At 44.1% G+C, this 25,946-nt stretch overlaps 1 protein-coding gene across 1 annotated transcript in view; it reads right to left on the bottom strand.

Moving 5' to 3' along the window:
* The window catches only part of slit3 (slit homolog 3 (Drosophila)), a 232,179-nt gene that overhangs the window by 98,169 nt on the left and 108,064 nt on the right, over positions 1–25,946 (bottom strand). Inside the window, exon 5 of the mRNA XM_068594006.1 lies at positions 9,143–9,214. Coding sequence (XP_068450107.1) covers positions 9,143–9,214 — 72 coding nt within the window. The remainder of the gene's footprint in view (positions 1–9,142; positions 9,215–25,946) is intronic.

Below are 25,946 nucleotides of genomic sequence, written 5' to 3'. Positions count from 1 at the left end.
TGAAAGGACAGAGGGAAGGGAGGAAGGTACACTCGCAGGGTTCCCATCCACTCTATATCAACAAATGATGCTTCATCAAATCTGGAAGAATCTTACAAACAGCACAATTGTGGGCTTGGAAATTACAAAAGTGTTTTCCCATTTACAAAAAACAAATGTGTTAATGACGAACTCACATTAACAGATGGAGACGTATTGGAAACAATACTAGAAAAGTGCGCTCAGAAGTGTGATTGAATGAATACAACCAACCAGTGCTGTAAAGCCTCATCAAGCAGACTTAAAAAAAACAAGCGGTGGTGTGACATCGTGCAAGCATTGGGCTGGAAGTTGTTGTGTAATGCATTTCACGCCATTGTGCCGAGACACAAAGGTGAACTCACCAAGCCCACGAGCAGTTGAGTGGTGGGATAGCGTGTGCGCTGGAAGTTTTGTTAGCTGTTTTGTTAGCAAATCACGGTGAGACACATACAAGTGAGCCTCAGGCGATGCCCTCAGCCTTGTTAGCATTGTCAACACCGCTACGAGCTACGAGCTACGAGCTACGGGCTCAGACGTCGCCATGGTGAGAGCCTCTCAGAGCCTTCGAAATGATCCCAATCTCGTATCTTGCACATTTAAAAGTAACCACTTCATGTCAGTTTGAAAACAGGAGTCTCCAGCGTTAAAGTCTAACGCTCTGTCACACAACCATGCGACCTCTTGGACTTCCTCAATGGCACCTTGCTTGCTCCTCAGCTCATTTCATGAATACTATGGCCACTGGAGGGATTCACGGACAGCCTCGATGAACATTTTGGAGCAACTCCTTAAAATATTCATAGCCGATGCACTTGTGCATCTATCAGAGGAACACATTGCTTTGTCTCTTGGTATAACTGCCAGTTAGAGTGCACGTTTAGATAGAAACCAATCAAGGGAGATGATGATAATGCCATCTCAACCAACGGCCTTGTCTCAAAAGCAAACTGTCGGCATTGTGGAGACAAAGATATGCTCTGCATTTCTGATTGTATTCTATACACCTCTCAGCTTCTCTCTTCTGGATCTCTTTCTATCTAAATGTAACATTATGACACTAATGTTTGTATTTAAATGAGACAGTGGAAGCTGGTTCGCTGTGCTGTTTGCTCCATGAGCCAATGTTTGGAGAATCAGCAGTACTGTCGATGTAGGAATGGAAGGACATCTGCAATGTCTAATGTATTGTAGCCTCAATGCAGCAAATGAGGATTTGCACAATACAGGGTGGGCTTGGAATTGCAAATGGTTGCTTTGCTTTTAGTGATGTTCAAGGGTACAGGAAGCCATCTGCATGTTGTATAATTGTAAGGCCATGCTGATGACCCTGTTCCACATTGAGCTGCGTGGAGTCGAAGGACACCAAGTGACTTTCCATCCAAGTTATCTTTTGCAAATTAGACAAGATTAGCATGAACATACATTTCCTTAAAGTGGATTTATGAATGTATATAACTCTCTTAAATAAACATAGATGGAAACGTTTGTCCGATGTTGAAGCGCAGGTTAAGTAAAGGCAACCCTACTGAAATCTAATTGGACGCACTGTGGGGGAAAAGATGCTTGTGTCTCTGCCTCTGACTGAAATGAGTTTAGATCGGATTCCTCGTGAAATTACTCCAATTAAAACCATCAACGCAAAGTATTTGCATTAAGGTTTCATTTTACGCCAATAAACACAATATATAACAACAAGGTAAAAGGATGCCATTAAGATTTTAGAATGTATTTTTGTGAAAAAAGGTAGATGATTGTAAATGTAATCTGCAACTTAAGTGACTAACTCATCGATGGCTGCAGCCCGAGCTGAAACTCCTCATGACTATTTGAAGGTTGTGTTTTACCGTATGTTGGTTTCAGTACATTCTACCTCAAAACAGAATCCCACATGAAACGGAAAATGAAATGAATGTTGTAATTGTTAGAGGCATTCTGTCTTGCTGAATGAGTTATAATTCAGACGCAGCTTTTGACATTTTCTCCCTCCTGTCTCGGTTGGTCACGACCTTAAATGAATCAGCCACATCCTGCCATTTAAGGAAGTGCGTTGGGGGTTTGTGTACGGCAAAGAATGATGAGAAACGGAGGGAAGGGTTTCAGAGAGCAGGCTATCATGTCTTTGTTGTTTTCCCACTCCACTCTTTTCATATGGGTGCATCGAGAAATGACACTGTATAGTGTTTGTGCATTATTCCTCCTGCTGTCACCTTTATTCAAAAATGTTCTGCCCTCAAATGGACGGCCGTTATTATCTTTTTTTCTATATTTTCAAACTCTCTTTTGAAAACACTTTTGCTAGATATATGTCTGCTCGAGCTGTTCATTGTTGAAACTGCAGTACACATAAAAAGAACTGAAGGCAAACATCTGCAATGACAGACACACACAACCGTGCAGGTAAGACACTTGTCTGTGTGTGTGTGTGTGTGTGTGTGTGTGTGTGTGTGTGTGTGTGTGTGTGTGTGTTTGTGTGCACACAGCCGACACAGTGTTCTCACCTCTCTCGGAGGCGCTGTAGTCATAATTCAAATAAACGGCCATGCTGCACTGCATTGTGGGTAGGGAAGCGTGAAGTGTGGAGGCGTTTTATGAGGGAGAAGAGAAGGGAGAGGATAACAAGAAGGAGAGCAGTAAACGGGTAAAGCCATGGGGTTGGTTCTTCTGTTCTTACACTGACGCTGATATGGTCAGGTGGTATTGTGGGAAGGGATTACATATTACATTCTCCCAAACCACCTGGAGGTGCTATGAGGGTGTGTAGATGTTGGGCATGGGTGGACCCAGTGGGAAACAAATAAATTACATTTTATCGCCACAAAAAAGTGGGTTGAGTAAGAAGGCAGATGAAAAACAAGCTACAATATGAGACCGTGATGGCTACAGGAGATAAAAGGCGTGTCTGTGTGGGCACGGAGGTGTAATGTGAGGGCGAATGACACAGCTGTGTCTTATCTGATGCATCCATGCTTCTCAGTAGGACAACTACAACCACAAGCCTCCCAGCATGACTCATACATGTTGTGACTGTAGCTGTGTACATACGAGCGTCTGTGGATGATCACAATCGTCTCTGCTCACTGTAGGATGAAGGGAGCTGCTGAATATTGAAGGATAACCTTTATGTACAGCAGGTAGTCTCCTCAAGGTTGGGTGGGGTTTTCTGCATCAGGCTGCTTGAGGTTTTTGTCACTTATCACGCAGAAAAAGTATGCAAAAGACACCTGTTAATGTGCTCACATCTGACTGTATAAACCTGCTGTGTGACAGTACAGGACACAATCTGTGTGAGACAGTACATGTTTGAAAGTGTGTTAGGGCGTGGCACCAGTTCAGGGCGTTACCTGTTTAGTTACGTGCTTTTAACCATTGCTCTGCACTATTTGATTGTTGCTTGTATTTGATTTATATCTTCATGTGAATATATTTAGCCTTTTTTTTCATTGTTTAAAATGTGTGAATTCATTGTTTGTCTTGATTTTATGTCTATGCCAAACAGCCTTCCTCAAACTGCCTCAAATTTCATGAAATTACACCCTGAGGGAATTTAATGAGTTGTGAAACCACACATTTTAAAGGAGGGCATTTGCAACACACAAACGTTTTAAACACACCAATGTCATTGGGGAAATTATTGTTGCTCATTGTTGCTCTCTTTTTGACAAAACATGTTCAAAAGATATCTTCATATCTTTGAGGAAAGAAGGCTGGTCTGACTACACAATCCAGTTCAACTGCGGCTTTCCACCATTAGCATGTAGCGCGTTAGCTGGAGGGCTCGTGATCGTTGGTCACAGAGACGTAGTTCAAGCATTTCGACTTCACTGAGTTCTCCTAGTGAATACATTTTACAACAAATCTCTGTTAAGAGACAGTAGCTTGTGGATCAAAAAAGCAGTAAAAGTTGGGATAATTGAAATAGTCAGAAATCATCTGACTTCAGCACGCTGCCCACACATGCAGTCTTCTTCTGGTCTCTTGGCGGAGGTGGTGGTGCAAAGAGTTAGTTCATTTTCTGTGGATGGAGAGTTGCTCGACACTGTTTAGGAGCTGCTTTTGTATTCCTCTCTTCATTGTGTGTTTGTCACTTCATGTGTGCACGGAAGGGAACTTGCCACAAGTGATTTTAAGGCCTCTAGTTTCTTCAGAAGGAATTATAATTTCCCATGCTGCACCCTGACCGCCTGACTTTTGAGCAGAGGCGTTACAGTAAAAGGAGCATCATTGTTGGACATTCACCGGCGTGGTTAACATGATGACTGCTCTGGCCCGGCAACACGCGACCAGACAAGACAAGACACGCCCAGACGAGATTCGATCATAGGAAAACGGATTAGGTGAGATGAGATACGAGAAGATAAGCATCCAGAATATGACGGGCGGTGGAAAAACATAAACATGAAGCACAGCGCCTGTGACAGGAATGTTGGCACAGTGCTTCCTAACCGTTCTAACTCTACATTTACCTTTATCATCTGCGGTTTGACTGGCAGGTTGAGTTTAGGGGGATGACAGGACCAGCAGTCAGCACAATGTATGGTGGGAACACACATGTACACAAGCAAACACCTACACACAGATGTATGGCACACACCCGTCTCCTCAGGTTAGCAGAAGACCACGGTAATCATATTTGCCAGGTTCTTGGCAGTTTCAGCAAAGCATTCAATCTGATAGCAGGGTCACACAGGTGTGTGTGTGTGTGTGCGTGCGTGCGTGCGTGTGTGTGTGTGTGTGTGTGTGTGTGTGTGTGAGAGAGAGAAGGAAGTGCAATAAATGCTAGCCACCAGGCAGCATGAAAGAGAACAACTGAGAGAGAGGGATGGAGACCATACCCTCCGAGAAAAGGAGTGAGTGAGATAGTAAGGGCGAGGGACATAGATTCAGAGCAAGTGAGAGAGACAGAGGGAGGGGAAGAGAGATAAAGTGAGAGGGGGAGAGAGACATGCGAGAAAATCAATGCTGTGTCCACCAGGGACAGAATGTCATGAAGGTTTTTTCACTCTGTGGCATAATGGAGGGTTGGAGCCTTTTACTGCAGGAGTCACCTTGTCTAATGGAGGGAGGGATTGAGGGATGGAGGGATGGAGGGTAGATGTGAGAAAGGAAGAAGAGGGAAATAGTGAGGAAGGAGAGAGAGTATGGAGGGAGGGGGCTACTTAATGTGAGCTGGGAATGGAGGGATGAAGAGGGGGAAGAAAGAAAGATTGAAGAAAAGAGGGAAGGGAATAGAAAGATAGGGAAAAGACAAAGAGGCAGAAAATACAAACTATTTAAAGACCGTGGTGGGATAAGGGAACCAAGAGAAAGAATAATGGTATGATGGGAGAGGATAAATGAAAGATGAAGATATAGAAAGAGAAGGAAGCGATGGAGAACATGAAAAAAGAGGAAAGAGAAAGTGATGTGCAGTTTGAGGGGGAAGGAAAAGAGGAAAGGAGAAAGGATGACGAGAAAGTGTTGGAATGAAGATGAGAGCAGGGACGAGGAAAAGGAGGATGTGGAGATGCATTAAAATGTCAAAAGAGGAGGAGGAAGAAGAGAATGATCCTTATGTCACCTCTAAATTTGGCAGAAAAAAAGTAAAATGATTCCATTTGTAGGTCGAAGCAGTTTAGTGCCAAACATTTTAACGGGAAGAGACAATTTTACCATCAAATTTGAGTGACGTGACTTTACAGCGTTGTCAGGAAGTGGAGAGTCGTGTTAGAACAGAGCCGCGGTGATAAAAAAAAGGTACAGAAAGGGCAAAGAGTGGACTATATCCAATGTGCAGAGTCTGGAAACTCATTCACAGGAATTTCAGCTGCTGTACATTGAAGCTGCTCAGTGGGACGGCTGCGTGAGGCTGTGGGTGTACTGGACAGCTCTCAGGTGTGAATGTCTGTGAATGCATGAATGTGACGCATGAGAGATACCCTACAGCTCAAAGAGGTTAAATACACGCACGGTGCTGCAACATCGCAACACTAAGTTGTGATTTGCGCTGCAGTTTTCTGGCACAGAAGTTCAAATAGTTGTGGAATACTTGAGTCCAAGGTCAAAGAGCTGAGGTGGTGAGCAGCGTTTAGTTTGGATTGTGTTTGACGGGAGGAGGGAGAGTGGATCGGATGATCAGAGCCAACCTGAACTCAAAGGTTTGGAGCCCGGCCATGTGAGCTGACACTGCTCTCAAACACACACACACACACACACACACAAACACACACACACACACAGAGCTGCACAGGGTATTGCGTACAGGCACTTTAAGGTCCATTTAACTTAAGAGTAATACTCTCCTGTGGACTTTGGCGGCCATATTGAACTTACATCACACTTGGGAAAGGAAACTAAGCAGAGGGGCTCATTTGGCTGTCGCCTAACTCTGAATTACTGATCTGAAGCGAGACGCATATTAATCAATTTACAGATTGCCCAATGAAAAAGTGCTAGAAACACATAGATCTTGACAATTCAAGGACACAATAATTCACATTTTAAGGTGACTATACGGATGTACTGGAAATACATTAAAGTGCATATTGTAATTATATCTGCCAGGATATTGTGTATTTGGTTGTCTGCATGAGTGTGCATCTCTGTCTGCGGCGCATCTTGCATGCTGCTGAACCCATCGGCTTAATATCTTTTTGTGCTCAATTTATGACTACGCTCAAGGACCTCTTATGGTCGCAGTGATTCACACTTTTTGAAAACATATTTTATTGACTGTTTCATACCATCAGTGACTGCTGACTCCTCACTGCTCTTAACCAGCCGATTGGTGGTGGTAAGGGATTAACAACCGCTTCAATTCAACGTTACAGCAACGGTCTGTTGCACGAGTGTATGTACGTACATCTATTGCTCAGTAAATGACAAACGGAGCACGTCTTCTTTTGTAAATATAGCAAATGAGCTCGCTAGCCGTTAGCAGCCGGTGTTGTCCTCCAGTTTGTTTGGGGTTTGGCTAACAAAGCTAGCAGCTAAAGGTGCTAATACAGCTTAAAGAGCTAACAGCTAACAAAACGAAACACACTTAGCTGCACAGAGCCGATGCAGACGGCTGCTAGATTAAAATAAGAGTGAATATGTTGCGCGCAATAATGCAAAACGTAGCGGTTTAGACAGCGCTCGATTGTGGTTTGTGCTCATTCAATCAAACATTACAGCAGTGGACTCTGCAAACGCATCTGGCTGGAGATCTGCACCATTCTGAGTGCACTTTTCGAGTTGTCTCAGAGATTGCTTGCTAAATTAAACTAAGCAGTGTTTTTTTCTTTTCTGGTGGGATGAAATGTTGTCAGTGCCAACCCAAATCTGGGCCCATTTCTCTGTTGGTAATGAATCTATCTGAAGTAATTACCTTTGTGATGATAAAACACTAATTTGATGAACACAGGGTTGGATGCTAATTAGCAGTACTTATCAGTTTTACAAAGCCAGATAGAACTGATGTGGTAAATTAAAATATCTTACCACAAGGGTCACTTAGCAGCTGTTTTCTTCATGATGTGGCATAACCATCAGCAGATGAAGTTTGCCCAATTGTAAAGGAACTACAGCTGATAAAATAACTTCACCACAACTTCTGTTATGTCGCTGTTCAGGGGCTTTCATGCATATTTCATGATCTTCTTTGGCATAAATGAATGAAATAAATGATGATTCATTTTCACCCAGCACTAGTCCAGGGCATAAATATGACAAATGCAGTCGGCACGCAATCAATTATGACCCGTCTTTGCAGTAGCGATTGCAATGATGATGTATTTATATTGTGTGAGCCTTTTTATATTATTTTATTTTCCCACTGCGTATGCGGTCTTCCCACACACGGCACATGTTTGAAAAAAAAAAGAGTGATTACTATAATTTGTTCACATTGCAATGGAATCACTACAAAGACAATCTGTATGGAGATCTCAGTCATCTCTTACTTTCTATCTCATTTAGCCAAAGCATATTGTTTGTTTGTTTGTTTTTTGTCAGTCAACAGCTCTAGTAGGGAAATAAGAATCGTGCTACACCGAGAAGGATGGGCTATTATCTTGTTGCATCTTGTAGTTATTATGCTCTGCTCTGTCATGCCAGCCATGACTGATACAAGACAACAGCAAACTTTCATTTACACAGGAAAGATTTGTTGAGCAAATCTGCGTTTTTTTTTCTTCTTCTGCATCATCTCGTTTTATTGCCACGTAGAGTTCCACCCTCTTCTTTTCCTTCTCACCCTGCATCGAACTCGCTCACGTTGAGGACATTGTTTACCCCCAAGAGTCTGCCGAGCAGTTTCCTGTGCAGCATCAGGCCAGATTGATCAGCCATTATTGATGAGAAGCATCGATCAGGTCACGTATTGATCACACTATTGGTGATTAGGACATCATGAATAAATGACATGGGGGGGTATTGAGCGCTTGATATAAGGACAAAAACTCTCTGGACAGGAAGAGAGGTGAGGGAGACGAGAAGAAAGATGAAGATGAGAAAAGTGGGAAAATGGGAAGAGGTGGGAAAGGGAGGCAGACTGCACATGTCATGACGAGCAGGACGCAGCAGGAAAGATGGAAATAACAGATACATCATGTGAAACTAATCTAAACCAAAGTTGTGATTCAGAAATATGATTTGATGCCGTGTCAAAGAAAAGCGATGATTTATTTCAGTGCTCTGTGATGAAATCTAAAATATGCACAATATAGGTTGTCTTCACGTTCCCCCCCTTACAGAGCTTTAATGTTGGAAAAGTAATCTTACTCCACACTGTGTGACAGTGCAGCACATATACAGTAGGCATTATATGATGTTTGCACTGAGGGAACTATTTGAACCACAGACTGAAGGGAAAGGTTCTGGCATCATCTTCGACACATTTCCTTTCAAATTCAGCCCGTCATTTTTGGCATGTGTGAAAACAGTGGGGTATCTACACAAAGTCAAAATAAAGCTGCCAGATGAGTTTGTGCGAACTGAGCCACCAGCTGAGATTTAAGATGTGGAAGAGGAAACATTAAAATAAATGGCAGCAGCATTCGGAAAATATATTTTTGGGGATCTAAAAAAGATAGGGATCAATATCACAGAGAGCAGAAACAAAAAGATAAAGGGGGCAAGAAAGTAGGGAAGTGATTGTGCTTACAGGTTCTTGACATTTGTGATTCCTCTGAAAGCTTTCCTTGGAACCGCCTGAATCTGGTTCTCGCTGAGGTCTCTGGAGAGAGAGAGAGAGAGAGAGAGAGAGAGAGAGAGAGAGAGAGAGAGAGAGAGAGAGAGAGAGAGAGAGAGAAGACATTAGTTTAGATATTCAGCTAACTCAAAGATATACGGAGTCAAACGACAAACACAACCACAAACATTTATAATTCTATCCCACAGTTACACACACAAACACACACACACAGACACACACACACACACACACACACACACACACACACACAAACACAATTACACTACAAAGACACAGGAGGAGGAGGAAGAGGAGGAGAGAAAGGGAGAAAGAGGATGATACATGACATTTATGATCAGTGGAACAATTTGGTCCAAAGAGCTTCAAAGACAAAAGAAACTATGAGAAATACTGCTGGCACGAGTCCATCTACTGCCTTGAAGTGTGTGAGCGCATATGAGACCGTGTGTGTGTGTGTGTGTGTGTGTGTGTGTAGGTGTGTGTGTGTAAGTGTGTGTGTGGGTGTCTGATTAATGGAGAGGCAGTGGCGGGGAGAGAACGAGGAAAGCGGAGGTGAGAATCAGAATAAAAGACCAGCGTGTGTGTGTGTGTGTGTGTGTGTGTGTCTGTTGAATATGTGTTTTTTGCTTTTTTTAATATATATATATATATATATATATATATATATATATATATATATATATATATATATATATATCTTCTTCCTTCTCTTTAAACACATGGCAGCACATACAACAGCTCTGCTAGCTCTGTTTCTTTCCTTTTTTCTCTCCTCTGAATACCGATATGAGCCAAATGATTCCTGACATGACACAACAGCCTTTAACTCTGTTAGTGTTGTTTGTCGGGGAGAAGGCCTGGCAGGCAAACCACGTTCAGAAAACACAATGTAATTAGAGAGGTATGAAATATCAGACAAGCTAATCACACTCTCCTCCTGCCAGTCAGGCCTGAGCTCCAGACACACACATCCTCAACGCACATGTGCTCACCAAGCCAATCAGCGGCAGCACACAAACCCATGACCATGCATGTTGGACGGTCAACACACACACACACACACACACACACACACGGATAATCACAACTGACTGCAGACTTTTCCATTTGACCTTGACACACGCGCACACGTGCTCACACACGTGTGCACAAACACACGCACGCACAGCGTCGAAATCAACCAAACTCGCCGTGGAGAAAGGTAATTATGTACTAACCATATTCATAACATTTTCCAGTCACGCAGTTAAGAAACAAAGCCTCTTATTGGTCTATGTCCCACTCACACAAACACACACACACGGATTACCTTGGAATAAACATCACACATATTGTGCATACACCCTCACACGCACACTGTATATGCCTATGCCGCCTAACTTACAGTCACGTACACAGGGGGAAAATTGGTTGTGCGTTATTCCAGAGCCAATCAACTTTTATTAGGGCCGTGAATGTTAATTGGCGAGCCGTGCTCGGAAAACAGAAAACTAATTTCCTCAAAGTAACGAGGTTTCATCATTTTGGACGTTTCCCTTTCAGCCCCGTGTGTTTTCCTGCTCATTGCTTTTGTTTGACACGAGATGAGCGGTCCCCGTTCGGTTTGTTTTTCCTCCCAGGGCCTTGATGGGGGAGTGTGTGTCTGGCAATGTGTACTGCAGGAAACGGAAATATGTGCTTTCATGTGCAATTTTGCTCAGCGATTGCGGTAACGTATGAGCACAAAAAAGGCAAACGTTTGACACACAGGAATGGTGTTATGATATTTTTAATGTGCAGCACAGCCGGAAAATATTCCTTGTGTTTACACTTTTTTTTGTTTTGTTTTGAAGGCTTTGACACTTTTTGGGTCGGGATGGGATTTTTTTTTCTTTTCTTTCTTTCTTTGTTGCTCCCACGATGACGTTGACAGAGCAAATGGGAAACAGATAAAAAGCAGAGATGTTATCACTCTTGCGCTCCTTTTCTTCTCCATTAACTATATATTCTCTCCCACTACCTAGCTATCTAACTATGACCATGAATCTATATTTCTGTCCTGTAGCGCCCTGTCCTCTGAGAACTGCTGACAATCAGAGTGGAGAAGGCTTGAGAAGGTGATATAAGATAGAGAAGAAAAAAAAAACATTAAAAAGTCATATTTCAGAGGAGTTGCATGGCTAATAAATCTTTTATTGTTCTGTTTACCCACAATGATATTTATTTGTTATTGTCTCTAACAGAAGGAAAGCCATCCAAGTCAAATAAAAGCCATTATGAGACTGTGTGTGTCTCTTTCTGCCTTTATGACTCCAGCTGAGTGACTGACACCAGCTCCGGGAGTCCAGCGTTTAGGCTGCCGTAATAAAACTCATATGTCACAAGGCGTGAATTGAGTTTTCTTCACACGGGTGGTTAGGGTTATGGAAATGTGTTGGGTGACATTTTGGGAGGTGTAAACAGCAGATGGACACCATTTTATTGGGAACAACACGTTTGATTTGAGTGAGTGTGCGAGGTTCAGACGCAACGTCGCTCGCTACGTTACAGCCGGCGTCCTCGCATCTCTTTGTGAGTCATACCTGCCGACCTTTAAGAAGAGCAAAGCCGATCACCGGCAGCAGATTGGCCTGTGGTCCTTGAAAAGGACACTCGCTGATAAACTAACTACACAAACCTACACACACACACACAGACACACACGGCTCATTTGGATAGCTGGATGGTTTGTACACCAGGCTAGCCATCTACTCCCACATTTCAATTATTGGATTAAGCTTTTTTTGGTCCTCCTCTATTGCCACAGCGTTTGAGCGAGCGGGCAATTCATTTCTTAAAAATTCTATTAAAGAGACGGATGGCTGTTTGAATTATACATCAGTTCTATTAGGATGACAAATTCTGTGAATTATAGCGATACTGATTATGAAAACAACTGCATATCTTGTGAGGAATCGGAGGACCTCGTACTGGATGGAGACAAACAACGCGCAAGTTCAGGAAAGTTCAAGTAAGCTAAGTTTAGTATTTGGGCTGGGGATGAAAATACAGAAGAATAGGAACAACAAAACAGCAGCAGATGAAGAAAACGTAGTCTTCCATTACCCGTTCCTTGTTTACCATGGCTGCTCTGAGGATGTATAATTGATTACATTTTGACCAAATGTCTTCCAGACCTTCCCCTTTCACCACACGGACCCCCCACCCTCGGTTACTGCTTCCCCAGCCAAGGCCTCTCCTTTCTGGGCACGATGACTCTCTGCGGCCCCTAGAAGTCTGGAGGGATCGAGGATGACAGCAGGATCCTCTACGGGTTGGGGTGTGTGTGTGTGTGTGGGGAGATGGTGAGAGGGGGGCGTGTGTGTGTGTGTGTGTGTGTGTGTGTTTGAGTGTGCTCCCGGCGATCACCTCCTCCATATTAAGTTCCATTATTCATGGGTGGAGAATAATAACACTCGCCAGGTCACCCTTTGCCACTTCGGATATTACTGTTAACCCTTTAACACATACACACACACACACATACACACACACAGACACACACACAATGCTGAACAGTGCCTCCTCAGATACTGCTGTTTTATTTCCACACGGTATGAATAAAAACATAATAAGTGTACCCACGTACACGCCTCACAAACTGTGCACACGCCTCAAAGTTTTTTCTCTCTCTTTCGATCCGACACACTGAACAAATGGACTTTTCTCCCAGGCGATCTCACCCCACACTTTCGGTGTGTAACAGTAGACACCAGATATTAGTCGGATCCGCCCGCAGGTTTGTCCACATATGAGCCGGGGCCGCTCTGGAGCGTTAACCTTCCAACGGGGGGAAGTGGAAACAGGCCAGTTTATTTTTCATATGCCTCCGTGTCAGATGGCGTCACGGGCGGTCTCAGTCACACAGAGATGACAAGGAGCACGGCAAAGGTGCGCATCCCTGCGTCGCGGAGAATTTGTGAGTCTCTGCGTGACAGAAACAGCGGGCGTGGGAGAGCGGAGGGGCGGCAATGCATGCATCTTTGTGTGTGTCTTTTATTAAAAGAAGGGCGACGTGTGGAGGAAGAAAGAAAGAGAGATGACCCTTTGGCAAGGCTCCAGGAGAGATGAAAAGGAGAGAGAGAGAGAGAGAGGAGAGAGAGACGCAGGAGGTAATTGAGGGAGAGGAAGAAAAGGGATGGAGAAGATAGACAGAGACGGTTTCTTTTGTACAACCTGAGACACCTTCAATGGTTTCAAGCCTCTCACTTCTCTCTTCCTCGTGTCTCTTCTATTTCTTCTTCTCTCACTTTCTTATTGCACCCCTCCCACTATCTCTCTCTCTCTGTCCATCTCTTTCTCTCTCCCTCGGGGGCTGTAACTGCATTTAATATTGTTCCATAAAGAGAGTAATAAATATCGACTGCTGGCTAGCTCATATTCCCCTTGTTTTTTAAGGCACTCTACTGTAGGGCACGACCAAAGTCATGCAGCAGATATTACAGAGCAGCGTACAGTCTGCACTGTAATAGTCATTTAAATATCCTCTGGTATCTGCAACCTTTGGAATGATTAAAGCGTCCTTTATATCCTTGCACCAAGTACTGCCTTTAAGACAGCAGAGTGTTTACATTTATGTATTCTTGTTGCTGAAAAGGCAGAATATTTCTTGAACGTATATTCTATTATAATAAATGGTGAAAACTGCCATTAAAACTTTTCCCTCACTTTTGGTCACATTGCACGAATTGAAAAAAAGAAAAGTAACACTCAATTGATACATGGAAGGATTTTCCCAGACTACTAGCTAGCAAAGTGATCGCTGAGGATATATATATATATATATATATATATATATATATATATATATATATATATATATATATATATATAAATATATATATATATATATATATATATATAGCAGAGCGGTAGGTCTGCTGTTGCAATGGAAATAACTCAAATGGAGGCTTTATATACTCTTAATATTATTTTGTCTGACTTTTTTTCTAACCTTCATTTATCCTGGGAAAACATATTGACTGTAAATGCGGCGTCTTGGCAATGCCACAGACATATAGCTGTATAGCTGCATGCATTCAGAACTGGAACCTTCCCATTACAACCACAGTCTTGGCTGCAGAGTTACTTTACTTGAGTGATTCTGCTTTGTGCCAACACACTGGAGGAGGGGGGGTAATATCCATCATGCTGGCAGTGCATTGCAGACAGTAGGACTGCAGTGTGGGTCGGACCTTTTAGATATTTTAAAGTTTTACTGCTTAAACTTGTTTCTCATTGCCAATTTTTTTTTATTGATTTGGGCTCCAAACTGCAAAATCTCCGTGGATTCGAGTGCATATCTTCAGTTTTGCCTTTCAGCTCTTGTTTGAGTCTTCTCCTTAAACGTTATTGTCCTCAGCTCGTGTTTCTTCCTGCACGTGTTCTCTGAACCTTAAAAATAGGCTCTTTTTTTTTTTTTCTGGAAAATGTTGCTGCAAAAAGTTCTTCCAATCAGACACACGTTGCCTCCACGTTTGTCCTCTACATCCTGGAGAAGAAATGTAATGGAGGTCACACTGAATGCTGCTCCGTCCACATATCTCCCTCTTTTCTTGCCTTTCTCTCTCCAGTCTTTGTAATTCTTCATCAGTCTTTTGACTCGGTGCCCTTGCTTCGTCTTGTAACCCCCGCCTCATCCATCCTCCTCTCCTATTCATCCCCCCGCTCCTCTCCCTGTGATTTAATTAAGTGGGCGCTTTATGAATAAAAATATTGCCCCCTCTATTGATCATGGTGGACGGGAGGATGACAGCTCGAGCTGGCTGGGACGGAACGGGACAGGACAGCCACTCTCCTAACTCACTCCATTACACTGATCCAACTAAGTGTGTGGGTGTGAGTGTGTGTGTGTGTGTGTGTGGAGTTTCATCCGTGTGTGTGCATGGACAGGTGTGTGCAAAGGAGTGACATTGTGTAGGATTGAGCGTGTGTGTGTGTGTGTGTGTGTGTGTGTGTGTGTGTGTGTGTGTGTGTGTGTGTGTGTGTGCTACGTACGTGTATCCGTGTGCATGTTTGTGTGTGTGTTTGCGAGCAAAACAGCCGTCAGGGAGCGGTAGCTTCTAAATCAAACTAAGCGTCCTCAAAAGCTCCCATGGGCCCTTGCAAATCCTTCGTTTGATACGCACGCCCACACACACCTGCGTGGACGCACACACACACACACACACACCTGCACAGTCGCACATTCCTCAAACGCCTCCTTTGATACACACACTGCATCAGCATTATAAATGGACATTGTCTGCACTTTTCGTCTCTCTCCCTCTCCTCCTCCCTCCCTCCCCCAGCTCTTCCCCCTCCTCTACCCATCGCTCTCCGCGAGGCTGTAAGTATCTATTATGTTTTGTCGATACTGTAATTAAATTGGACAGCTTAATGCAATTCTCTGTGATCCATAGGCCTTTATGGATATAAAAGCTTTTCTGGCCCCACGCCCGAAAGACGTCCAACAAATTTAGATGAGTTACTATTGGGGAAAAAAAAAATTGCTGGAGAGGTTAAGGCAGCGGAGCACACACATGGTCATTTGTAATTGGCTAATTCACTTTAATGTCCCCGGCGCCATTTTGTTTTAATATATTTTCTTATTTGAATTGTCATCCGCGGGACTAAGCGATATTACTACTCTGCCTATCTTTCCTCTCTTTTTTTTCCTGGGTAGTCCTTCCTTTTCTTCGAGTGCTTTAGCTAAGCGATATTGCAGGCTCTTAGGACATTTATAGAGCTAATAAAACTTCAGCAGCAAAGGATCAAGAGACGGCATTAGAATGGACGCAGAGAGCAGAGATAGATGGAGGGAGGGGCGGGGTGGATTAACGGGGAGGCGAGAAGTGATAGAAGCTCTGGTCTGATAGATGGAGGGACAGATCGATTGGAGACGGATCAAAGTTATTTCTTTGTCTCTCTATTGGAACAGAGTCTCCGATGTACATCTAAGAGAGAGGACACTGCCAAACGGTTATGTTCATGCTGTGAAATCTTGATCAAACCACAACTAATCCAAATTAACTCCACCAAATCCTATAAAACTGAACTATACTGTGAGCACACGTTGGCTCCCATCAGACTGAGAGCATTTTAGCAGCCTGGGCGGCATTTTGTAATTGTTTTCACTGAGAATGAAGCCTTGTGCCCGGGCGCTGCTGAGCGCTTCACGTTCATCCCCTCTGCTTTATGTGACTCGACTTTTTGAGAAGAAGTCAAAAGTGTAGGACGTCTTGTGTGTTTTTCCTCATTGTGGTGATCTCTGCTGGATACCCGGCGCTCTCTGACTTTACCAACCACACCGAGAAACAGCCCGAGGCGTGGGGAACTTATCTTCATACATCTATACTGTACGCTACATCACTTCTAGGAGGTAGTGCGTAGTTCAACCCTGTCATAAATGTAAAAACAAACACAATCAAGCGCTTTTTAAGTAATGCGATGCATGGTGTAGTAACATAGAAGTGTACAATTCTGATATATATTTCTCTGGAGTAACAAAAGTTGTATGCCTCTCAATGAAAACACATTGTGTTCCCTTCTGACGTGACATCAGTTGTTTGGTGAGAGATGATATCGCTGCGTTCAAGGCTTATCTGTATGGTGAAAGAAGGAGCTGAGGAATTGTCTCGGTCGCAGGGGATAACTTTGTTATCCTTCAATTAAGATTAAAATATGAAAAAGTAGTTGTTTTTTTTACCAAAAGAGCAGGGATATCTTATCTATATTAGCTCCATACAAACAGGTAATTATGTGATTCTTTCATCTTTTAAAACCTCGACTGGAATAATAAAAGACGTGGGTGACAGAAAACAACAGATAGGTTCACTCTATTGAAACATGCAGTGAGGAGTTCAACATCTTCAAGCCTTTGTTAAGAATACAAACACGTTGCTTAAAGTGCAACAAGCTGGTAAACCTGCAGAATGACAATACACACTCGTTTCTATTACATGTCTGTTTAGGTCGAAGCGACAGCGTTACACTGATCGTGTGCTGAGAAATCATGATCAATTACTACAAAGGGCATTTTTATTGATTACACTAAGACGTGTCTGTTTTTTTTTTAAATATTGTTTTCATAAAGCCTCACAATCACTGGCGAACTAAACAATAAAAAAAAACACACTGACACTCGATCGCGCTTTTGCTCAGAAATATTCACTCGTAAGACGAATACCTGCGATTCAACTGGATGAAATACATCTGCATGAAAAAGATGAAGTGCTAATGGATCCTCACATGTGAAAGGAATGCTGCTAAGTGAGGAATGGATTTAAAGCCGTGCAGTTGATGGAGGATTTAAACGGGGATTCTCATTCCCAGAATGGCCAAAGCTCCTTGACTAAATGGATTTGTTCTTTGGGAAATTGTTTAACCAACATGAGGCTATTTGAGAGCCCCTGTCTAAGCCTCTGATTTGATATGCCAATCCTTGCTTATCTGTAAGCTCTATGAATTGTTGAAATAAATAAAATAAAAACATTGGATAAAACGCTTAATTTGAAAGAGAAAATGAAATAAATACCGAATAAATGCTGTTGTTGGCTTTGTGATGAAATCCTCCTGGTGAACGGCTGAGCAAGCCTTTAAGGTAAATGGCGGATAAATACATGGATGGCGCAGCAACAGAGCGAGAGTGCTTTTCAGTAGAATGAGGATGAACCCAACAACCCGCTTGACTCGGTACTGAAGGGATGAATCAGTCGTGGTGGAAAAAGGAGACGGCCGGGTTGGGAAAGTGTTGCGTTGTTAGAGAGACTAAAGTGAGGAAGGAGGAAAAGAGGAAAGAAAAGCGTCAACAGGAGGCAAGGTGGAGTAATGAGGAGGAGGTATGAAGCTGCTGGCAGGTGAAAGAAGCTATAAGGAGGGATGAAAGGTAACACTGAAGGGAGTAGACAAGGTGGGAAGGAAGGACAGGGAGCCGATGGCTGAAACACAAGTAAAGAGAAAGTTAAGTCTGTGTAAAAGATAGAGGGATGAAGGGGGTGGAGGGGCGTGTGTGATGGAGGTGTGGAGCGAGGGAATGAAGGAGGAGGTGGGAATAAATATGCTGACTGTAGCGTTTTCGCCTTTATAAGCATCTGGGGAGCACCTCCGCACCCATAAATAATACACTACAAATTAGCAGATTGGACAGAAGAAGGGGGCCGCTGGAAACGTGTGTGTGTGTGTGTGTGTGTGTGTGTGTGTGTGTGTGTGTGTGTGTGTGTTGCAGACAGGAAGTGCTTCGACACATGCATGGCATTGAATGCACTACAGCACATGTGTGTGTCCGTATTAAACACTTTGTACTGCATGTTCTGTGCAACCTCTGAACAATGTGTGTCTTTGAGGTTATCTGTGTACATGGCGTGTGTGTGTGTGTGTGTGTGTGTGTGTGTGTGTGTGTTGAATTGAATGCACTACAGCACATGTGTGTGTCCGTATTAAACACTATGTACTGCATGTTCTGTACAACCTCTGAACAATGTGTGTCTTTGAGGTTATCTGTGTACATGGCGTGTGTCTGTGTGTGTTGTGGGTGTGTGTGTGTGTGTGTGTGTGTGTGTGTGTAAGGCATCTCTCTGAGGTTTGATCCGTCTCTCAGCAGGTCAGCGTTGTCAAGGTTACTGCAGGCCATTTCTTCCGGTGGGCCAATTAACTTTTAGCACAGAAACAGAACAGCGCAGGTGTCTCAGTGGCGCCGGGGATAGAGAGGGAGTTAGTGTGTGCGCCGTGTTTTTGTGTCTAAGTGTATCAGATTGAAAGAAACCCACAAGCAGAGAGCGGGCGTGCGCGAGATGAAACGAGACGGTGTGTGTGTGTGTGTGTGTGTGTGTGTCGTATGAAAGAGAGGAAAGGGAAGCACAGGAGGCTTTTGTTGTCTCCGGGTTTGGCAAATAGTTGCGTGGCCTTTCATGATGCCGAGAAGAGAACACAATGGAGGTCGGGGTGCGGGGCAAATGCGAGTCCGAGCGCAGCGAGACGCAAGAGAGTCGCTGTGTGCCGAGGACGACACGACGCGTTCGCTTGTAAAGGTTGACGCCGTCCCTTGTGTGCAGGAAAGAAAGTCCCTCGGGTCACTTTGGGCCTAAATCTCATTGTGTAACAGAAGAATGTCTGAAAGCTGGTCTGAACATTGTCGTAGTAATTATTATGTGTCTATTGTGACTGAATATCTGAATACTCTGAACCAATACTTGATCTTAATCAGTTCAATTAGCAGGACAATGACGCTTCAGCATAAAAATGTCACGACAAAGGAATTTAACCTTTCGACCTTTTTTTTTTGCTTGGTTTTCACTGCGTTGCCCCGACGTGCCATGTATTGTTATTTTGAGGTTCAATAGGCCATGATATGGCATTTTTTGGGATACTTTAAATGTTCCAGGCAGCTCTTACTGTTTGATGGAGTTTTATCTGAAAGAGACCATGTACGGTTGTGTATCAAATGGTGACATTTGTGTTTTTGAGTAAAAACACATGTGATATACGAAAGAATACACAAGACACACAATACAAAGATGCACACAATAACACTTCCCAAATGTATGCTTGTCGGATAAGAAGATGTGATGTCGACCATACGATGTAGTTCAAGCTCGGTCCGTCCAGAGCAAATATCTCTCGCGAGGTAAAATAGCAGCATTACAAGTCACCGTGTTGTTTTGGGCAAGTTTATATTTCTCCTGCAAACATAAGTGTACCGACATTAATTTACTTGTTTATTTCTCACGCTGAATATTCAGGCAAAATCAAAATTTATTGAGAATGTTTTTGCTTTCGAGGCAAATTCATGGATCGTTATCCTAAACAGCCTATTGGGTGTGATCTGGGGTTGAGTTAGTTGCGACTCCGAGGGGACGGCGTGCAAAAAGGCATCCATTGATTTGAGAGAAACTAAATCAAGACGGAGGTGGGTATTAGCTGAAATGCCAACTGACAACCTGAGTCTGGCCACCGGCAAAACAACCCTCAGAGCTTCAAAGAGGAAGTCTCTCAGGTGGAACAAAAGGCGCTCGTCAGTCAAGCAAACTGCAAATCCAGTAAATAAATGAAATTATGGACTTAAACCTGAAAATACACCATGATATTGTCCCGTCCGGCACAGCAGGTAAAACATGATCAAAGTTGTATTGCGTAACGCAGTAGTGAAGCAGCTGATGTACAGATATAAAAGAGTATTTCTTACAATGGTGGTATCTGTCTGAGTGTTCCTGGTGAAATAAAGTGCTTGTGATGGCTAACAGAGCAGACTGTCATCCTCTCTCCCCGCGCAGCGCTACGCTAATTCCTCTGACAGACTTCCTTCCACAACGGCTACTGGCTGCTGTCTTCTTAGCCTGAGGGCCTGTCTGGTTGAGTGAGTGTGTGTGTGTGTGTGTGTGTGTGTGTGTGTGTGTGTGTGTGTGAGATATAAATACAGAAAGAGAAGAGTTTGGGAATGTAGAAAGAGAAATAAATAAAAAAGAGACAAACAAGGAGAAGGAGAGCACTTTTGTGGGAACGTGTGTGTGTGCGTGCGTGTGTGTGTGTGTGTGTGTGTGTGTGTGTGTGTGCGTGTGTGTGTCTATGTGCATGGTTGCTATGCAGTCTCTAGGCCCTAATCTCTTTAGTAAGCCCCATGATCCAGTTAGAAACAGCGAGTGGCTAATGTCAGGGCAAACTGGAAGAGAGGGATCTATGTGAGTGTGTGTTTATAAATGTTTGTGTGTGTGCCTGCGACCGTATCCACATCTCTGTTGAGGCTGCGAGGGTCTAACTGTAAGAAAACCCCAGTGTTTGTGCACTGGTCAAATAAATGTTATCATGCCTGCAACCATGTCCCCTTCCATGTATATATGTGTGTATGTGTGTGTGTGTGTGTGTGTGTGTGTGTGTGTGTGTTGCAGGGAGTGTCTGAAAAGCAGCAGTGCCCATTAGGGCTGAGAGATTAGATTGAGTGGATCCAGATTCTCTGCTTTTGTTGCTCTGCAGCAGGCGTTCTCTGCGGTCTGCAGAGCAGGACAGGTGCAGGAAATGGATCATTTTAAATGGATAAAGTTCATTTGCCGGGTAAACTCAAGGTTAAAAGGGAGAGTTAAGTGATTTGGTTTAACATCTGTTTACTACTGCGGTTCCCAACAAACGTGAAACCAAATTATTCCACTCCTTTTAATATTCAGATGTATATGTTTTTATATAATAAAGCTCTCAGTGGGAGGAATAGATACAAAGTGAACTTGACTTTCACGAGATGCTCATTTGGGCGTCCATTGTCTTTGGAGCAGCTCCAGATGTTTTACTCAATGACATCACACACTTGTGACGGAGAGAGAGAGCAGCTCCTGTTCACAAATATTGATTGAACTTGGCTATGGGAATAACATACAGGGATTATTAATTAATCTGGCGTTCCACTTTAAATGAATACATGAAAGATTCTCATGTTCACACAACTGGAAAATCTTTCCTTGTGAAACTCAAAACCACGATATGATCAATCTGATCAAGTCATTTATAATAATTAAAGACGACTGTGAGTTACATTGTTCTGTCTTTATTCACATAAAAATGTATTCTGCTTACCAATAAGTCTTCTTTAAGCCTTAAATGCTCAGCTGCCGTGTGTTATCTTGGTGCATCGTGGTCTTTAATGTATGATCCATTCAGCGCAGCGTGGAGATGAATGTTGTAAATGTGCTTGAAGCTGCCGTGGCGTGATTAAAATGGACGTGGTTATCAGCAGTTTTGTCGCAGAGGGTAAAAGTACAGCTAACTCACCCCGCTGCCATAACAAACGATAAGACGCTGACACAACGGGAATGATGAACACTCTGAACTAATGGCTGCTCGCCCGCTCACACGCATGCAGAAATATTACCAACTCTTTTTTTTTCCCCTCCGTCTCTGCCCGTCCGCCGTGTCACCATCTGTCTGAACGACCTGTCATTCAAAAATTGCATTACGCCAAATCCTCCGTTCCAGAGAACTCTGCTCCGAAACACCTCGTATAACAGCGAATGGAGTCAAACGCTGTCATACGAAAATCATTCACGCCCCGGGGGGAATATATATGGAGAGGACTAAAGGATGGATGCGGACAGACAGAAATTGAACCAAATTCTCCCCTCCCACCCAATCACACAGCATCACAAATCACTAGCGCCGCCGCTAATTCAGGGTGTTACGGTGCGCGGGGCCTCGGCATAAGGCGCGTGTGTGAGCATGTGTGTGTAGAAGTGTGTGTTTGAATATTGTAGTTGAGAGATGAGGGAGAGAGAGAGAGAGATGGAGATAGAGAGGGAGAGAGAGAGAGAAGGAAAAGATGATTTAGGAGTAATGAGAGACGGTAAAATCATGGTGCCCAGCGGCATTATGGGACTAAATCTAATCTGCTAATGGAGGAGGGGTGGGGAGGAGGGGGAGGGGGGCATGGGCTGGGATGGTGGTGGAGGGAGGAGGACGAGGTGGAGTAGGAGGGGAGATGGATGAAGAAGGGAAAGGACAGCAGAGGCAGGAATGAAGGTTGAAAACAGGGGAATGGATGAAAAGCAGGAAGGACAGAGGAGGAGAAAGAAGCAAATGAAGGAATAGAAGAAGAAGAGACGTGTGGGATAGAGGACGGAGAGGTCGAAGACAGAGGAGAGCGCGGGACAACTGAAGATGATGAGGATAGTAGACGAGCAAAAGCATACGGGCGAATAAAACCAGAGAGGCAGATGAAGAGGAACACAAAACAGAACCGAGATGGAAAAGTAGAACAGTGAAAGAAGAGAGGGAGCAAGAATGTGGCGAGGGGGAAAAAAAGGTGAAGGACATAGTGAACAAGTGGGTTGAGGATATGACGTGTGCGTGTGTGTGTGTGTGTGTGTGTGTGTGTGTGTAAATAACCCGGGGTGGAGGCACCGGGAGGGCAATCAGCACATATTGCTATCACATGGTGGACAAAATGCTATTTCCCTCTCTAATACACACACACACACACACACACACACACACACACACACACACACACACACACACACACATTCTTACACAGCCACACACTCGGCAGAAGGCAGCCATTGAGAGGTAATTGCCCCAGACTGTTAATGCTTTCCAGGATAAAACTGCACCAGTCTTTACAAGGCCGGGCTAATTTCACAACTTTATGTCGTTACCTCAACAAAATGGCTGACAACCGCATTACAACCAGCCCAAAAAGATGCATCAGGCAGGAAACGAGAAGTAGATTTTGTTTCCTGAGAGATATAAGATGGAGCTGCAGGATTTGGAGGGTTTCTGTTTCCATCTGGGCCGCCCATGCTGAAGATGTGGAGTGGGTGCATCCTGCAAGGTGCTCCTTTTAAAGATGCTCATTCCACAAAATCAACTAAGGATTAGAAGTTTAAATTACTTGATGGTTTTATTTAAAGTCAAAATGATGCTCTGGGATACTGTGATGGTCATTTTTTTCAAAGTTTTCTGATGTTTCATAGTCTCAACGGCGTAATTAATTAAGAAGATACTCGACAGGCTTATCGATGATGATGATGATGATGATGATGATGATGATTGCAGACGGCATGTTCAGCAGAAAGAGCGCACGATGAGTTAATGCTGTCAATCTAGAATCCGAGTCATCTGCTACCATTTAAAAAGAGAATACAATCTGTAAATCATATCCCATCCATCCTATGAATCTCCTCCTGCAGATTATGTGATGCTGATGCTCTCCAGCGAACGCGCCTCATCCAGGCCGGGTGGCCCGCTCTGCAGTGAGGGAAGCGATCGTCAGTGCGTCACATTTTATCGTATCGCCCTGTATCCGATCATATCATGTGTCCATGATGATTTCAGTTTATACACAATCTGCAGTTGGATATTGAACCTCGGGCCGCTACACGGGTCTGAAATCAAGACTCCCTGTGAAACTGCACCAAAAACCTCAGCAATCTGCTGTGAGCAACACAAACAGAGCATGGCCACATGGCAACTCCATTATCTTGATGGTAAACAGGACCTCAGCGCTGCAATTTACAGTCTCTAAGCTACGGCATCAACACACAACAACGAGCTGAGAGCTCCAGAACATGCAGCACACGGGCTTTTTGTCTTGGTGCATGATCACCGTCCACACAGAGTCCTTTACCGCGAGGGCATTTGAACTTAAACACACAACAGGTAACTCTTACTTTTAAATTACCCCTCTCTACAGTCAACAGCTATAAAAGAAGACATAGTTTCCCCCCCAAATGAAAGCATTCACCCGGGTCTCCAAGAGTGTAGAAAAATAAGCCCACGATCCCTATAAATCAGTGAGGCGATCGGCGCCCATGAAGGCGGCACTGATCCTGAGCAGCAGCGAGGCGTCGAGCTTTACCGAAGAAAACACAGAGGCGACTTCGCACTGCAGCTTAGACAATTACACCGAATTACACTGAAAGTGCGCAGTGGCCGGTGCGTTTATGAGGTAATGTACAGGCTCAGAGCAGATGGCGACTGCGTTCCCGTTCTCGTTCAGGTCGCAGGCACGCCGCCGCAATCAAATAACCATTACGGTGTTACAGCTGAGGGAAAGCACTATTATTTGAATAGGCGAGCTGACAAAAAGCACACTTTCGACATCTACTTCATGTGCATCGATCGGACGAAAAGGGAGCTGGATAGGTGGAGCAGAAAGCTGCCAGATGCAGCTGAAAAGCCCACCTGGCAGGTGGAGGCCCCCTGCATCACAGCACCTTCCCCTGGGCACAAGAGACAAGCAGGGTTTCCAGACAGTAGATGGCGCCGCAATGCTTCTCTGAGCTTCCTGCTCAGCACAATCAGTGCGTTCAGATCACTATCACACAGTCCGGCTGCTCATCAACACCCACGTACCTGCGGATCACTGGCACCCAGAGACACGCTGTCACCCGCCCCTGAGGACTGTCTGACTATCCTGTGAACACACGTTCAATAATCACCATTTCCGCCATCGTTCACACCCGTTACTGTAAATGCACCCAGAGGAACCCACGCGGACGTTTCTTTGATTTCATCATCGATGAGCAGCAACACGTTATTCCTCTAGCATAAATCACGGCATGACATATACAGAGAGAAAGTGGGGAGCGCGGGGGGGGGGGGGGGGGGGTAAATGTATCTTTGCATTTCAACCTATAGTCATGTATGTTTCATTGGCGTGGGCAGCATGAAAACAGTTCAGGTGTTGTGCAGCTTTGAGTTGCCGATTCCTCACCTAATGCCCTCCAAATGTGTCAGAGAATCAAACTGACACGCTGTTCATTAAGCGGACTGATGAAAGACAGAGGACGTGAGGATGTCTGCATTTGTTTCCCCTTCTTCTCCCACACCTGTTGTGTGTGTGTGTGTGTGTGTGTGTGTGTGTGTGTGTGTGTGTGTGTGTCCTCTGAGTCTCTCCTCTTCTGCTCATGTCTGTCAGTCTGTCCGCTGCAGCGTCTGCCTTTCTTCTCTCCACAAAGAAGAAAGACGGACTGGAGGGATCTGTGAATCATTATCCTCTGCTCACCCTGTAACGCTGAGACGCTAATAGGCTCCCAGCGGGGAATACGCATGTGTGTGTGTGTGAGGTTGTGTAGGGAAAATGCATCTTTGTATATATATATATATATTGTCATGTTTCGATCAATACTGTATGTGTTAGCTGTATGTTTCTGTGTGTTCAACCATGTGCCTCCTGTTTATTGTGTCTGTGTTGACGGTTTGTAAATCTATGTGTTTCGTGTACGCTAGTGTGTACAGACACTCAAGAGGAGCTCTGTGTGTGTGTGTGTGTGTGTGT

Source organism: Clinocottus analis, unplaced genomic scaffold (genome assembly GCF_023055335.1).
Source record: "Clinocottus analis isolate CAN_PGR_092001 unplaced genomic scaffold, fCliAna1.0.p SCAF_10, whole genome shotgun sequence".
Taxonomy (NCBI): domain Eukaryota; kingdom Metazoa; phylum Chordata; class Actinopteri; order Perciformes; family Cottidae; genus Clinocottus; species Clinocottus analis.
This window is presented reverse-complemented; position numbering and strand designations above follow the sequence as displayed.